Below are 16,078 nucleotides of genomic sequence, written 5' to 3'. Positions count from 1 at the left end.
TTTCGTACTAATGAATAATTTTCGGTACACCGGATATGTGACCGTCCAGAGTTGAAATTTTGAGTTCAATTTTGCCGCATATTTGGCGCATTGCGCTTGCGTAGATTTTTTCGAGTCATGACGACATCTCTATCGATATATCAATGAGGTAATCGATTTTTGCAATAAACTGTGTTCGATTGTTTACTGTGTGATGAATATCTGCAGAGAGTGGTTGGTTGTTTCGTGTTTTCTTTTTGGAGGATTATAAAATACATCCGGTTCGAAAATGTGGCTGATTGAAAAATAAAGTGAACTATATTAGAACGGATAAAAGTTTGATAAAAATGGGTAAACCAAATGGACCTTGTTGGTGGTGTTTGAAAGCCCTCAAATGGATACCCGTTATCTTTATCATGACCATCGTCTTCTGGTCTTATTACGCTTATGTGGTGGAACTCTGTTATTGTAAGCCTAAATTCTATATTTAATGTTTCAAGCTGCTGAGTATATTTCCTTTAATTTATCTCATCTATCTGCAGTTGTGTGGAAATATTATCAAATAATTCGCATAACCTCGTCTTCTCTTTGGAATCACCTTCCGTTCTTGTAACGTTTCTTACTACCTACTTTCATTCCACCTGAAATTCACTTGGTATCTAAATACGTCCCTCGTTTCAGGTGTACCTATTGATAGAATTTATTCGTATAAATTATCCAATGTCAAAACACTAAAATATTTTCAACAATTTTCCTGATTTAACCCTAACTGTTCAAAAGACTTCTCAAATGTTTAAAATTCATTACATGGTCATTGCGGTCTGTTATCTTATGTTCTGCATGAATCCAATCATATTCAGTGATTGGGAGAAACTGACCGCTTAGTTTCCTACAAATGTTTTTCAACGGCAAGGTCCTCAAAGTTTTTTTGCACAAATCGTCAGTACGTTTATAGCAATTGTATGTAAACTCATTGTTTCTATGAAAATTGAATATTATCATTCTTGTCAAATATAACGACTACAAACATGACTACTGTATAGGTGACTTCATCCTTCAACTACATCCACAAACAAGTTGAACTTGTTTCGTTCAAACAGTGTGATTTTCATTTACTAATCAATGTTATTATTTTGTTTCAGATACTATAAAAAGTTATGTTCAAAAAGGTATGTGTTACTTATCTATTTAATGATAATTTAATGTTAATGTCGGGTATTTTTGTGGGTGTAGAAATTGGACAATTGATAATACTGGGCATAGATTTTTACTACTACCGGATGTACATACCTTTTCAGATCTTGTGGCTGTTGTATTTTTGTGTATCATTGATAAGCTATAATGTACGAATTTGGGTTGCTGATCAGACTAAGTATTTTTTTTCTCTTATCATTCTCAATGTACAGGAGACAACATAATGTAAATTGAAATTCATATCATGTAGGATGAAAAATGACCCACAATTCAATGAGATTCAATGAGGTACAACTAAAGATGTGAAACACTTGGAAACCTGATCAATGTTTTGCTATTCAGTAATATTTTTGTCGTTTTCTATTTGCAGCATTCTATCTGTTCTTCTTCCACATCTTGTTTCTATTATTCCTCTGGTCATACTGGCAAACAGTCTTTACGGAACTTGGAAGGGTGCCGGAAAAGGTAACGATCAATAAATTATCAATCGATCCGGTCAATGATCTTGAAAAATTTTAACCGACCAGATATCGGTACGATAGTTTGAAAGTGATGCGTGAAGAAAGAAACATTTAATTGTACATTGCAGGAACTATTTATGGGAGATCTGCCGAATAATGAATAAATATTTACTTTAGTTCACAGATCATACGATTAAATAATGGTGATGTGGTATTAAATTTAGCAATTTAGATAACCAATACTGTGCTCAGAATTCTGCAGATTTGTCTGAGAAAAATCTTCAAGCTCACTGGTGTATAAGTCGTGACTATTTTTTTTTCCCTGTTTCTCATCTTTTGTTATTGCAATAACATATCATTTATGAGTTGTGTAGACGTTTTTTTATTTTGAAACCGATATTATCATATAGTAGTTTAAATTAAACTCAACCATATGCTACACTACACGCTACATACATGTATAGATGATTTATTTTTCATCCTTCCCAGCCCTATCTCGTCGATGTAGGTAATGTTATTGTTTGTCTTGGACGTTGCAGTTTAAAATACCCCCTGTTGAAATGGAAAAACTTCAACAAGCCGAAAGTGAGGAAGCTCAAAGGCAAATATTGGAACAGTTTGCCCAAGATCTTCCTATTACTAATCGCACAATTAAAGGAGGTAAGGGACAAAAGGTCCTATACCTATCACTTATTATTTCCATGATGTGTAATAGTTGTTCAATCTGTAAATTATGAAGAGAATATTTTACCAAAATGTTACATTTCGACTAATTCTGTTGATCTAACTATGTCATGTTCATTATTTTCTGTACTACACGTGACAATACGATGAATATTGGAAAAACATAGAATGCTATGTAAGAATGGTAATCTAACAATGTTTCATTTTATCAATTAAATTGTACTTCACCGACCGTGGCGTTTTACGTTATGAAATTACTTGACTTATTTTTGAATGTGAACAAAAATGTAGTATGGTATTGTCAGTAATGAAAACATTAAATACCATAATTACAGCAATCCGCTTCTGTGAGAAGTGTCAATTAATAAAACCAGACCGGGCTCACCATTGCAGCGTGTGTGGAACATGTGTCCTAAAAATGGACCATCACTGTCCGTGGGTGAACAACTGCGTGGGCTTCCATAATTACAAGTGTTTCATGTTGTTCCTGGCTTACGCTCTTCTTTACTGCATGTTTATCGCTGGCACTTCTTTGGAATTTTTCATCCGAGTTTGGAAGGTTAGAGTTAATATTTTTCTCTTTATTACGAGGACCACATTCAAAAGAAAATGATGTACTATTTCAACGGTCTTCGGTAATTCTATGGGTCAATTTGCCACAATCTGTACAGTTGCAAGTATCACGTATCATCATGCTGGCATATTCTGCTACATGGAGATTGTTGGAGATCAATGAAATATATTTATCAATCTTTAAAAAATTGTTTTATCTCTATGTCATTGGTGCTTGTATAAATACAAAGTTATAATATCAGCAATGATTGGATTGACACTGAAATCTACATGGGTATTTAAGCTAGTTATTTTCCAGGGCGAGTTGGATGGAATGGAAAGGTTTCATCTTCTCTTCTTATTCTTTGTTGCCCTGATGTTTGCAGTTAGCCTCAACTCTCTTTTCTTCTATCACTGCTATCTCATCCTTCACAACAGGTCAACATTGGGTATGTATTGAAATTTTTCACCTTAGAGCACATTGTAAATTCAATTGTCAAGGATTAACATTTGAAAATGTATACCGTAAAAGTCTATTCTATAATAATGTTCAAAACTTGAAAGATATTCTTTACGTATGAAAGAGAAACATGATATGTGAGCAGAGAATCTTTATGTTATAAACTAATCTATTATCTTTAATCGAATATGTTATCTTTATGTTTGATAATATTATGACCAATGTGTAACAATAAGATTTATTGGTAACGGCAGTTTGTGATCCCTATAGTATACATAGTATTTCAATAATTTCACAGAAGCGTTCAGGCCACCGATGTTCAGAACTGGAAAGGACAAAGATGGATTCAGTCTTGGAAAATACAATAATTTCCAGGAAGTTTTCGGTGATAATTCACGTCTCTGGTTCTTCCCCGTTTTTACTAGGTGAGCTGTTTTTCTTATTATACTATTCTCTTATACACGATAAGTTTAAACAAAAATCATACGAGTCTATAAATTATAATCATGCATTCTCTGAAGGATGAATAATCCCGAGAGAATGTAATTGATAATGATATCTGTCGAAATATTTGAAATGAAACTTTTACTCTTGATAAGAGTTTCTATGAATATTTTTAATAACAAAACTTTGAGCCAGTTGCGCAATACCAATTTATAAATTATTCATATTTTCATCAATGCAAAATACACTGCAAAGCCCAAATTACTCGCTTAGCTGTGAGTATCAAAATTTTTCATTTACCTCCATTCTCTCTTTCGTCTTACCATTATTTATTACTCATAGTTATCCCTCGGAATAAAGAACTAGGAAGAATGCTGAATATCAGTGAAAAACTTTGACGGAAAAAGCTAATTATTTATTGAGTTATTGTTAGTTATTGACTTCATTTTCAAGTTTTATAATGTACGGTAATCAAACAGGTTTCTTAGGTTCAAATTCAAAGTAGTGTAACATCAAGTTATTTGACAACTATGATTGAAAATTTGTCATTTTTCTAGACTTTAATTGTTTTGGTCTAGGGATAAACTTATTGGTATCCAGCAATCTTGTCCTAGGTTCATAAATTATTTTCAATAATTTCCAATTTTACATTTTGAAAATATTTATGTCACTGTATTTTTTAATTTAATGTCCATGCGATCCGCTTGATGTCTCCCATCATTGTTAAAAACGTTTCTTTGTGGAACGGCACATGCACTTTTCTTCAATTTAAGCACTATTTATATTGATCTATAATGCCATATACATCGACACACTATTGAAAATTAATTTTAGAAAAGAAATCAAATCTAAGCTTAGCTTTTACAAACGTCAAAACTAGTTTTTATTTCTCAAAGTTATGCTTTATCAAAAACGTGAGTGTACTTCATATTTGGAATATATCAAACTGCTCGGAATGAATTATCCATTTACCTATCAATTTTTCTTCGTCAAGTATGTGTGGGTATGATATTATCTGATCATTGTTAGCTTCAGCATCATAGTATTTTTAAACTTAACTCTTAGCTGTTGATACACCATGCAATGATTATTTCACATTGACTAGGTCAGGAGCCCATACTGATTGTGACATAAATATGGTCAAAATGTCTCATAAATATTTCACGGAGGTCATTCGAATGTCATGTGCTATGCAGAGATACCATATCCGTCCAAACACGTTGCACGTTAGGGCTGATGAAATGTGTACTTTTTATCTGAAAGATAACATACGTATTGGTATTCGAAACCAACGACATTTTTTGTTTGAGTTTTTTGAAATTTTTTAATTTCTTTGCATTCATATTTCAGGCTTTGCTCTCAATCTTGGCATTGCTATTGCTATGAAAGTTTCTTCCATCGTTTTTATATCCAGTTTTTTTCTTCTATTTAACAGCTAGCATTTCCGAATGCTTTTTTTTCCAAAATTGAATTTTCTCGTGTGACTTATTGATTGCAATGTCTTCGAAATAATTTTACAGAATTTCTCGGGTGTGATAAAAAAAATTCAAGCATAGGTGACCCTTTGAAAATCGATTTATAAATTTTTGTGAAAAAATCAAGACAATTATCGGCGATATTATTTACAGTAATCAATGGAATGTTTCGAATAATCAATGTGTAGTGCCTTACTTATTCATGGTCGATTCGGTGCACATGAGAGTAATATTCTTGGTGGAATTATATTTGATATGCTCAGTTTCACCCAATAAACGGTGAACGTGATTCTTTTTTATTGTTATGGTAAAATTTAGGGTAGCATTAAAATCTGCATGTAGTTGAACTATTCGTCTAAAAATTGTACATATATTTAATTACGTGTGTGTCAGAATGCTAATGACGTATTCAGTAATCTAAGTTGAGATTTTATCTACATGAATTTAACGTCATAGATTCTCAGAAAAGTTTCTTCTTTTTGGGATTCCTAAATACATCAATGTACCTAATTATAATTATCTCTTCAACGAATTATCATCACTAGTTTCATCCAGATCAGATATCTGCGAATATAAATTCATCAGGAATAAATTAGCATCTGTATAATTTATCGCCCGTGAAAATAGAAATATTCTATTTGAAGTTTCAACAAGTACACCATATAGTCCGTTAGAATGTACTACGTCGCTCGATCAAAGAGGGACAGGTTTACGGTGTTAATTCAATTAATTGTTCCAATTAGCTGATGAAAATTTAGGTCTAGTGTGAATATAAATAGCCTCATTGCGTGAAAACTTAATTAGTTTTTTTCTAGTTTTCACTTCTATTTTTTGAGATTTTGAAACGTTTCGTATTTTTTTTTTTCAATAGTGATCGCGGTTTAGATTTCATTGGAGTGAATCATTATTAAAAAATTCTTATTTAGAAAGTGTATAGAATAGAAAATTTTCATTTTAAAACTGGGGGGTTGGAACGGATGTGTTCCAGTCTTGGGGATGGAAATGTCTACCCTGTACGATCGCCGCATCAGGGTGGTTCTAACACTTACAACTCCATGGGCAGTACTCAGAACAGGTCAGCACAACCGAATATTAGTTCACCCGCATCATACCCTCAGCAACCATTACTCTGGAACTCTGACGGAGAGCCACAACAATTGAATAATATTAAGTCAAAAAATATTTGCGTTGTTGACGTAACGCAGGAGATTCAATCTTCAATTGTATAAAATTCAAGATACAAATCATTGTTGGGATATACTTTCTAATATCTAGTATATTTTTTTATCTTTTTTACAAGCTTTTTTTCTCAGAATGTAGGGAAGATTGTTGACCATAGGTGATTGGAAAACAACCTCGAATAGTGGGATTAGATGTTCTATTATATGTCTTATAGGCCTCATGGCAATCATCTTGCACACATATGTTAGTCGCACAATCTGCACGTCTCAAAAATGATATAAAATTCTCATGAGAGGAGAAAATCCACCAAGTTCCAAAGTAATGATACTATGTAATGAAATGGTACAGCATTATGCATGCTTGTTACGTTTTAGGTATAATCTTCTGACAGATTTTTTAAAAAGCTATTTGATGGTTTCTCATAAAATATGGAACGAGCAAACACTAAGTTGATAGTTGATGTTTCAGGATGATATACAATAATTGTGCTATTAGAAGATCTGTCAATGCATGTTAGCTTATTTTGCTTGGTGTTGTGTTAGTCATTGTCTTACTATTTAGTACACTGTATCTTCAATCGATAATTATTCAATTGTAATCATTCTAACAATAGCAATTCATGAAAGATGAATACCAATGTAAGAATGAAAGATAAGGTTTGCAGTAATTTATTAATTTCCACTTAATAAATGAAGTAAATTTTAAACAAAATTAGGGACGTACTGTTTTGTACAATAACGTTCAGAGGAAAATTTGTTTTGATTGAATTTAATAAATTTTACACATTTTGTAGATCTCTTATTCAATGATTCGGGAAATATTTATACAAATTTCCGATAGCTGACAGTTTGCGTTTCTTGTTACTGGCCACTGTCTGCACTGACTCGAAATGCCTTTGTATACTGTAAGTAAAAAATGTTGAAAGAGTTTAAAGAATAGAATATCAGTAAAAACAATTATTCGTGATTACGGAATTATGATTATAATGGAATGTAATGATATGAGCTGAAATGTCAGCAGATTCTATTTGCCTGTACTCAGATGCAATAATAATTAGCATCATGCAAATGCATGACTGATGCGAGTTGCAAATATTCAATGTATTTCAGTTACGCTGTATAAAAGTATTCAGGTTTATACGGTATTGTGCATCTGGCTCTTGGAATGAGCGATTCATCAAATGAAAGTTCAGTAGCTGGAATAATCATACTGTTTTCATATTCAACTAGAATAAAATATCGCGATATCTTGTACACCTAGCTCAAAAATTTTTAATTGTCGGAATTCTAATTCAAATTTCCATGCTCAGTACGTTCTACGGTATCTTCAGCCTTTTGAGATCCTATGGGTTCAATTTTTTTATCTTCATTTACAACGTACTTCTTATCAAAATAAAATACCGACACTTCATTTTTACGATTGTGTCTGTAGAGGCGTTTTATTTTATTACCAACTCGAGTCATGTTTACGCAAGAGACAGGTTTGATGCCGATAATTTCTAATTACAAAAAAAGTTTGGTGATCTCACAAGACATGTGAATTGATTTGCATCAAATTTCGAACATTACTGCAGCAAAAGATCCAACTTTGAAGTTTTTGATACATATACTGGATCAGATTATATCTACATTAATAATTACAAGAATATTGATTATGTGAGATGCTGGATAAAATTGGGGTCATAAAATGCCTCAAATTGTGGGTATGGGTTGCAGCTTTGGAGATGGGATTACTTTTCCTGAGCGGCTATGCGATGAAGATACCCACACTTTGCTTGGCGAACCACAACGGTGGGGAGATGAGGCTGAGCTCGACTCCCCACCACATTCTGGCGCTTGTTCAGGTATTTTGCAGATAGCATAAAGTCATGGTATTTAGTTAGACCAATTAAAATGTTGGTCGGTGATAAATATGGCACCCTTAAACAAAGAGATTCAGCAATAGGCTATCAGAAATTTGATACCTATCAAGAATTCCCAAGTCTAAACAAGCAGCATGTAATCAGTAAACTTATGGTGGATTTATTTGAATTTTTTTCAAAGACTACCGTAATGTATCGAGAGCATTTGGTGTGCGTATCATTTTTTATTTATTTTCTTAATTTTTCTACAAAACGTTATTGTATTAGAAAGCATAATGCAGACTTCGCGAGGCATTTTCCACTGAATTTTAAGCTACCAATATTTTTAGAACATGTTTACCTTGCGCCGAATTTCGGTAGTCATACCTTACACGAATTTTATCCCATTGCGATTATTAATTTATTTCTTTCTAAGCCTTTCAATGACCCCATAAAACATACCTTCGATTGACCTATTCATCGTTTGATTTATTGGTTGGATTTTATTTAGCTGAAACTCTTGTGAGTTATACCTAAAAAATTTCGGTTCTATGATTCACCTCAGAAAATCAGACATAGGTAATATAGATTGAGAAGATAGCTTGACAGATTTTTTGGTATTGTCAAATGATCATTTATTTTGTTATGCTAATAGCGTACAGAGTTATAAACTTACTATCAATTTAATACATATGATATATGTCGTGCAAAATGGATGTAATATTGGAAGATAGATATTGGATCTTCTTACAATTAGTAAATAGGATAGTGCATGCTCTCACTACATGCCTTACCTTACCTTAATGGTAATGCAATCCTGTGAAAAAAAAAAATATAATTGAAATAAAATATAAGCAGGTGCTTAGATTATTAGAAAGAGGTGTAGTAGAAGGCATGCCCGTTTTTCATTGACTATCAATAACATACATAGTACTATGCTATTTAGTGTAATTTGCTTACAATGTGTGCTATGGTATACAACATCAAATAGGCGGTTTCATTCTTAGTCCTGTAAAAGTACCAGCATATATTTTTCCTATGTTCTTATTGAGACCAGTCAGCAATATTTGATTTCTTTAATAAATGAATGTCTATTATGTTCCAAGGTCAGATGCTAAGAAAACTGAGAAAGCACTAGTAAATGAACAAGCAAATGATAATGAAAGATATATATATGTATTATGTATATATTTCACTTTTTATATTGCAATATTCCCTGTATTTCGCTATAGATTTATTTAGACTGTGACAGTGAAATATTGTTTGATAAGATATTGTGATGAATTTAAACATTCCTTACCACTTTATTGTGAGTTGAGTAGAGAAAACTTGAGTTTATGATTATGTAGGTAGTTTATGTGATACCAATCGATGTTTATACGTACGTCTATACTGTACATAAAATATATGTGAACATATCTTTAATACCATATTCAGTGCATTAAATTTTGCCAAGATTTTTTTGAGTACTTTTTCAAGCAATCTCATAATTACGTTGACCTATGCAATTGATCGTTGATAATTATAAGTTGAAGGACAGTTTCAAATATTTGTGGTATGTGGTGAAGGACTAACAATAGTTTTAACATTATTTTTAAATTTAATTCTATTTGTAATGTCCCGTTTATAACATAAAATCACAGCATCTTGACTTTGGGTTTATTGTATCACACTAATTTCTCCACTCACACATTTGTTGAAAAACTTACAACTCACATTCGTCTTGTGTCATAATGGATTTCAGAATTAAAATAAATGTAAATAGAAAATATTCAATTGATATAGGTACAACTTTGATGAAATGAGTTTGGTAGAAGAAGCCACTATTCTGGCCCTTGGCACTGGGTAATGTTTATCTATACAATAATTGTTGACTAACTTGCTTGTTGTCTTTTTTTCAAACTTGAATAACGAACCGATTCTTATTATCATAGATATAGCATTGTGGCTCTTGGTAGTTCGGTATGAACTCTAATTCCTTGCAAAGTTATTCTTTATTTATCTTACTTATTCGTTTCATTTCTCTGTACATTGTCATTCTATTTTTATTGCTAATTTTTATTGACATTTGGGGTGGGTTACAAAACATTTATAGTCACTCCGCATTGAATACCATAAATGTTCATCCAATTTATAAATTGCATGCAATATTCGCCGGTCCAACCATGTCACCTACTGTGTTACATTATCAACATACATTTTTATCAATAAGAATTGTTATTTTTGTTGAGATTTGGTTTACTAATTTCTCTTTTGTTCAATGTTAATAAGATAGCTAATATTCATAATAATGATAAAAATAATAATTATAATAATTTGATGTCATATGAATGTTTTGTAGCACTGCTGTCGTAGGGAATCCAGGGAGCGATGTGAGTGAACCGCTTGTGGATGCTGAAAAAGCTGTTTGACAACGGCTCATGCAATACCTCATAAACCCTTTCAAAATAAATGAGGAGAGCCGAATCTGCGTTAACGTAGTTAATTACCAACATTTGAGAAGTTCGGTGGCATCGAACTATGCACAGTTAAAATAACTCGTATTGTTATGTACAACGTTTATCGCTTTTGAACAAACATATAGAGTTATTATTTATAGAGGACCGGACTCAATTTGCTTATTTTTATGACTGTAGTTATTTCGAGTTTTACTTCTGAGGAAATTTATTTTCAATTTATAAAATCAGCTCTGCTCTTGATTTGATCAATTAATCATGTTATTAGAGCATTGGTACTTTTGACTATACACACATAGCCGATACTTTTACTGAAATTAACGAAAGACTTTTCGTTCACAACTATTTTGGAATACCCGTTTGATGCCGGCTCAATATTTATACTAACAATAAGTTTAGTTTCGATCAACTCGTATCTATCCTCATCAAAAGTATTGATTAGCTATAGGTCAAAATATTATATCGGCCGAGATTTCAGTTCTGAGTCAAAGAAAGTATACAGATACGATGTCATTCAGACTTCTTCGTCTCTTTCAAGCTCTTGAACATCATAACAGCTATTCAGTTTGTAAATTTAAGAAAAATCACCGAATACCTATTTTTATGAATCACTCACATATTGTGAATATATATTACGTTTCTTTTTGTTTTTCAATTTCATAGCCGTAAAGGCTTTCAAGTGTTATCGTCTGATTTACTTTTTATACATATAAAAGAGTATAGATAACGTATTCTGGGTGTCAAATGACGATGAAAGATGTAAGAAGATTATGAAAGTATTTGAATCTTTATTAATGAGCTGTAAATTATTGCTTGAATATTATCATTAGATTATTTGCTTCCTGTGCAGAGGTATTTTTGATTAGCCAATATTAATTTCATTTGTTAAACATCACAGGACAAGCTGCTGCTTATCATTTTTTACGATTACAATAATTACTATTCATTAATGGTGCAATGGCCACTTGATATGCTAGATAGATGTTCTACATATGGAGATAAGTTTGTTACAAAAGGTGTACGAATTATGAAAATGAAAAACAATCATCGAGTACACTGTAAACAGTTATCGTTACAGAATTAAACTATGTATTTGGTCACATCGTAATTGTAGCATTGAACAAACATATTGACAATATAATTATGCAATAAGAAAATGTTTGAAAGCACACTTAGATAGCTATTTTATTCATTGTGAGGAAATTGTGCTTTTATTGTGTGACAAAGTATTGTTACTCTATTCTAAATTTTTTCTTTATAGGCAGCACGAATATGCTATAAAGTGTGCGATTGTTGGTTCAAAATTTTCACAATAAGATTCCTTGCTTTATTTACTATATGAGATTACTGTTTATTTTTTAAAAACGTCTTAGCACTCGACATTAATTATTAACGTTATTGCTTTGCAAGAGATGCCATCACGCTTCTACACATGCAGTAACACATATGTATGCAGAAAATATCCTATGTTTCTGCGATACCTTATGTCATTCATTATTGCATTTTATTTTTTTTAACTAAAATCACATTTTTTATGTAAAACAATCGCTTTTGTTATTCTATATCATATAAATTCTGCCTCTGAATCTTGTAGGTATTAAAGAATTGGGGAATGGATTAGCAACGTCCCGATACGTTCGAGTTTATCAAGAGAGCATAATAATCGATCCCAAGCCAATGAAATTAATTTGTATTGATACGCGTGTTACCTGATCTGCGCACAATTTGATGTATGTACATAAGATTTCGTACGTGGGAAATATTCTCCAAATACAATACGTACTTAAATATTCCCATTGGTGGTGGTAACGAATGGTTGAATGGTATGTATAATGTAAGGACAATACTTAGCATAAGCATATGCAAATTATTGAGCGAGTTGCATACTGAAATTTTTTTTTTTTTTCTGACTGAATTTTCTTTTTTGGTAAAGTCACTCTTAATACTGTGCAATAAATCACTGACTGCTCGTGTGAACTCGGGACTGTGTTAAATTATAGTATAACTTTACTCACTTTTATAACTTTGTACATTACAAAAACTACACCTGCTGCAGCTTTAGCCCTTATAGATCTCAGTTTATACGATGAGTTTCTTTTGCTAGGCTACTGAAGTTCATTTAATTCTAATTTCACCAGCTATACATTTTATTTGGGGCTAATATCTGCAATATTGGCAATAATCTTATTAGTGTTTTAAGTTATCCGAGTCTTTTTCACTTGTGGACTCAATAATCAATCAAATATCTATCATGTGGTGAATTTCCACACTCGACTATTATTGATCTAAGAAAATAAGTAACCACTAGAAACGAAAAGTAAATAATCGAGTATTTAGACAAACTATTCTAAAATTTGAAGATAATCTACCAAGGAGTCAGATACTGCTCACACCCTATTTTACGATAATATTTCTTGATAGAGTGCTTCAAAAATATTTGAGGCTTCTAGGCGCTGATACGTCCTTGTCCTCAATTAAACTGTAACTTGGACTTTTCATATCTGAAGTATTTTCATTCAGCTGGTACCAGGCGTTGAAATGCACCACTCGACGAGTACCAAACATAAGTACCTGCCAGTGCTGATTTTTTATCGTAGAAATTTTTTTGTGATGGATAGTCAGTCAATATGGTGTAATGTTTTTATAACGTCAACCAAATTATCATCCGAAGGGTTCAGAAATCATTTTTTAGACTTATGTCAAAAAATCTTAACCAGAGACCTAATTTCCACCTAATAATGGAGCTGAATACAGCATAATTTTTGTAAGCTCCGCACAGTATATGTCTATAATGCAGCAGCAATAGAATTTTATATATAATTTTATGTATTGTAAATAATATATATTGTGTCTATATTGCTATACCTAATCAGAAATACAATAATAATATTGTATGGTAATAAACATGCGCGTGTTTCGTTTTTCTATTAGTTGTTTCTAGCTGGACAATTATTAATATTTTTTTGATTCTCCTCTGATTTCGTCATCTTTTAGAGTTATTCTCTGAATAAAATCTTCTCTTATTAGTTGATATGTTTCTTTTTTATTCATTTTCTTTCAATTTTGGATCGAATAATTCTTTGAACAGCATTCACGTATCGACAAGTAATTTATTAAGAACGAAATACATCATGTTATGTATATTAAGATATAATTTCTAAATATCCCATTCGTATTTACAAGTTTTATTTCTCTAAATGATTTATAAAGTATAACCGAAGTTTTTTATCCATTTCAAACCTTCGGCAGAGCCAGCTTTCGGTTTGTATTCCAAACCGATGTAATCGTTGTACCCTTCTTTCTCCAAAAGTGAAAATATATACCTATAGTCTATTTCGCCAGCGGTATCTGGCTCGTGTCTGTCTGGCACTTGTGCTATTTGCACATGACCTGTGTAAGATTAATATCCAAAGTTTGTTATAATGCAAACTCAAACATTGGTTTATAGAATGATTTATCAGTGACATTAAAAGTACCTACCAAGGTATGGAAGGTATTCCTTGATAGTACGTGTAATATTGCCACGTGCGTGTTGCAAATGGAAAAGATCCAGCATCAATCTTAGATGTGGGCTGTTTATTTTCTTGACTATTTCTAGAGCTAATCCAAAAATAAATTGAAAAAAGGAAGGAAAACTATATGAAGTATTTTTTATAAATTCAATTTGATTTATTTGAAGTACATACCTTTGTCGAAGTTGTTCAAGTAATAGTTTGGTACTGTGATGTTGTTTATTGGTTCAATTAGAGCAATGATATCCTCGGTCTGAAGCTTTTCGACAGCGTATCTTAAGTTGCTTTCATAAGTTGAATCATTGAGTTCAGTAGGTGACTCTACCTTCCCAGACATTATGTGGATCCTGAAAAATATGATTGATTCTAGTTTCCTGCTAGCAGATGCTGTTTCGAATGGATCTGAATGATTATAACTTTTGATGAACTTATATGTGTTAGGTAAATAATACTTACTTTTTACAGTCAAGAGCTTTTGCATACTCGATTGTAAGGCCAAGACTTTTACGAAATTCATCTTCTTTTCCAGGTATAGCGGTAAAGCCCAATTCTCCCTTGGTCACATCACCTGATAAATAAATAGTCATTTATTACAGACAGCTTATGAGAATTATAATATCTCAGACAATATAAACAGTGACAAAATACCGGTAAAAATATTGATGAGGATTTGCTTGACATCGGCTTTACTCCTAGCATCTGCAACTTCCTGAACCGAAAATCCCAGAGGAAATCCTGTTTCGACTGCTTTGAAACCAGCTTGCTTTGCCAGTAAGTACCTTTCCGTTATGATTGGACTCTCTCCAAACATAAATGATAAATTGCTGGCAAATTTCATTGTTACTCTTGCTACTCTGCACTGTAAGTCAAAAAGAAAAATGTCTGATATTCACCAAATGTTATAAGCTCTTAAGTGTGTATGCTACATATGACGTAACTATTTTATCTGACACACCATACTTGATCAGATAAGATTATCCAATATTGCTTATTGGGGATTAATATATAGTAATTTCTATGATAACTGATTTCAGGATGCAGAATTTATTTTAGGCCAAAACCAGCGTCAAATAAATTTTGGAGATGTTGATGACTTGATTCAAAGTTACAGCAATGAATAATGTAGAAATGCAGAGACGCATGACTTTCAGCAAAGGATTAAAAGTTGTCACAATCATTCGACGTCGCACAAGTCTTACCCATTTGGTATGCGATGAATTATAATCATCTCCAAATTCTAAACCTAATTTATTTTCCTCCCTTATTCGTTTGACAGTTCTTTCGGAAACCTTGGCATAATTAGCTGCCCTTTTAGTAGCCTGTCGAAGAGGAACAAGGAGAGATTTTTGCTTAGCCTCTTGATCACAAAATTCAATTATAGATTTTATAACTTCACGCTCTTTGCTGCGTATTATTGCGCCTTTACTTCTACAATTTTTTTTTTTTACTTCTTTCTTAAACTCCTCCGAACTCATATTAGAATTCGAATGGGGTTTTAGGTTACTCTATGTTTGTCAACAGCTGATTTCTGTCAACCAATGATCTAATCTGTCACATGGACTATGGGTAGGGTTAGTTTTTATGCCGCACACATGTATGTACAATATTGCGTATAATAATATCCAATTTAATACCATTGACACATGCAATCAGAAAATCTGTCGACTATTTTTTTCCTTATTCTCTGATGAATAATTTCTGTCAAGTCAACGGGACACTGCTTATCGGCGATGACTGGTTATCAGTCGAAACATTCTACATCAGTTATCGACTGGGGTATATAACGTCACTGCCAAACACGTGATTTCCGTAATTAAGTACTTTACAAATTTTACGTAG

The 16,078-nt window shown here is 32.3% G+C and overlaps 2 protein-coding genes across 12 annotated transcripts; one reads left to right on the top strand and one right to left on the bottom strand.

Annotated features, from left to right (window-relative positions):
- The first annotated feature begins 67 nt into the window (after nucleotides 1-67).
- On the top strand, nucleotides 68-13,652 carry LOC105683766 (palmitoyltransferase ZDHHC2). 9 transcript variants are annotated; one of them, XM_048649921.1, is made up of 11 exons: nucleotides 68-447; nucleotides 1,122-1,148; nucleotides 1,544-1,638; nucleotides 2,174-2,294; nucleotides 2,654-2,877; nucleotides 3,190-3,319; nucleotides 3,629-3,755; nucleotides 6,238-6,324; nucleotides 8,147-8,274; nucleotides 10,057-10,116; nucleotides 10,613-13,652. In XM_048649921.1, the coding sequence occupies exons 1-10, from the start codon at nucleotides 327-329 to the stop codon at nucleotides 10,074-10,076; spliced, it is 1,080 nt and encodes a 359-aa protein (XP_048505878.1). In that variant the 5' UTR covers nucleotides 68-326; the 3' UTR covers nucleotides 10,077-10,116; nucleotides 10,613-13,652. The 9 variants fall into 9 exon arrangements, with proteins under 9 accessions (XP_048505878.1, XP_048505889.1, XP_012252052.2 ...); XM_048649932.1 differs by lacking the exon at nucleotides 6,238-6,324 and having other exon boundaries at nucleotides 71-447; XM_012396629.3 differs by lacking the exon at nucleotides 10,057-10,116 and having other exon boundaries at nucleotides 71-447.
- Nucleotides 13,653-13,817: 165 nt separating this feature from the next.
- On the bottom strand, nucleotides 13,818-16,011 carry LOC105683767 (putative hydroxypyruvate isomerase). 3 transcript variants are annotated; one of them, XM_020851031.2, is made up of 7 exons: nucleotides 15,874-15,892; nucleotides 15,439-15,558; nucleotides 14,888-15,098; nucleotides 14,696-14,807; nucleotides 14,414-14,586; nucleotides 14,208-14,327; nucleotides 13,818-14,117 (listed from the first exon to the last, which is right to left on the bottom strand). In XM_020851031.2, the coding sequence occupies exons 1-7, from the start codon at nucleotides 15,874-15,876 to the stop codon at nucleotides 13,930-13,932; spliced, it is 927 nt and encodes a 308-aa protein (XP_020706690.1). In that variant the 5' UTR covers nucleotides 15,877-15,892; the 3' UTR covers nucleotides 13,818-13,929. The 3 variants fall into 3 exon arrangements, with proteins under 3 accessions (XP_020706690.1, XP_048505907.1, XP_012252058.1); XM_048649950.1 differs by lacking the exon at nucleotides 15,439-15,558 and having other exon boundaries at nucleotides 15,874-16,011; XM_012396635.3 differs by lacking the exon at nucleotides 15,874-15,892 and having other exon boundaries at nucleotides 15,439-15,836.
- Nucleotides 16,012-16,078: the final 67 nt, after the last annotated feature.

The sequence above is a fragment of the Athalia rosae genome, chromosome 1 (assembly GCF_917208135.1).
Source record: "Athalia rosae chromosome 1, iyAthRosa1.1, whole genome shotgun sequence".
In the NCBI taxonomy this organism is placed as follows: Eukaryota; Metazoa; Arthropoda; class Insecta; order Hymenoptera; family Athaliidae; genus Athalia; species Athalia rosae.
The sequence above is the reverse complement of the archived record's forward strand: the minus strand, read 5'-3'. Positions and strand labels throughout refer to the sequence as shown.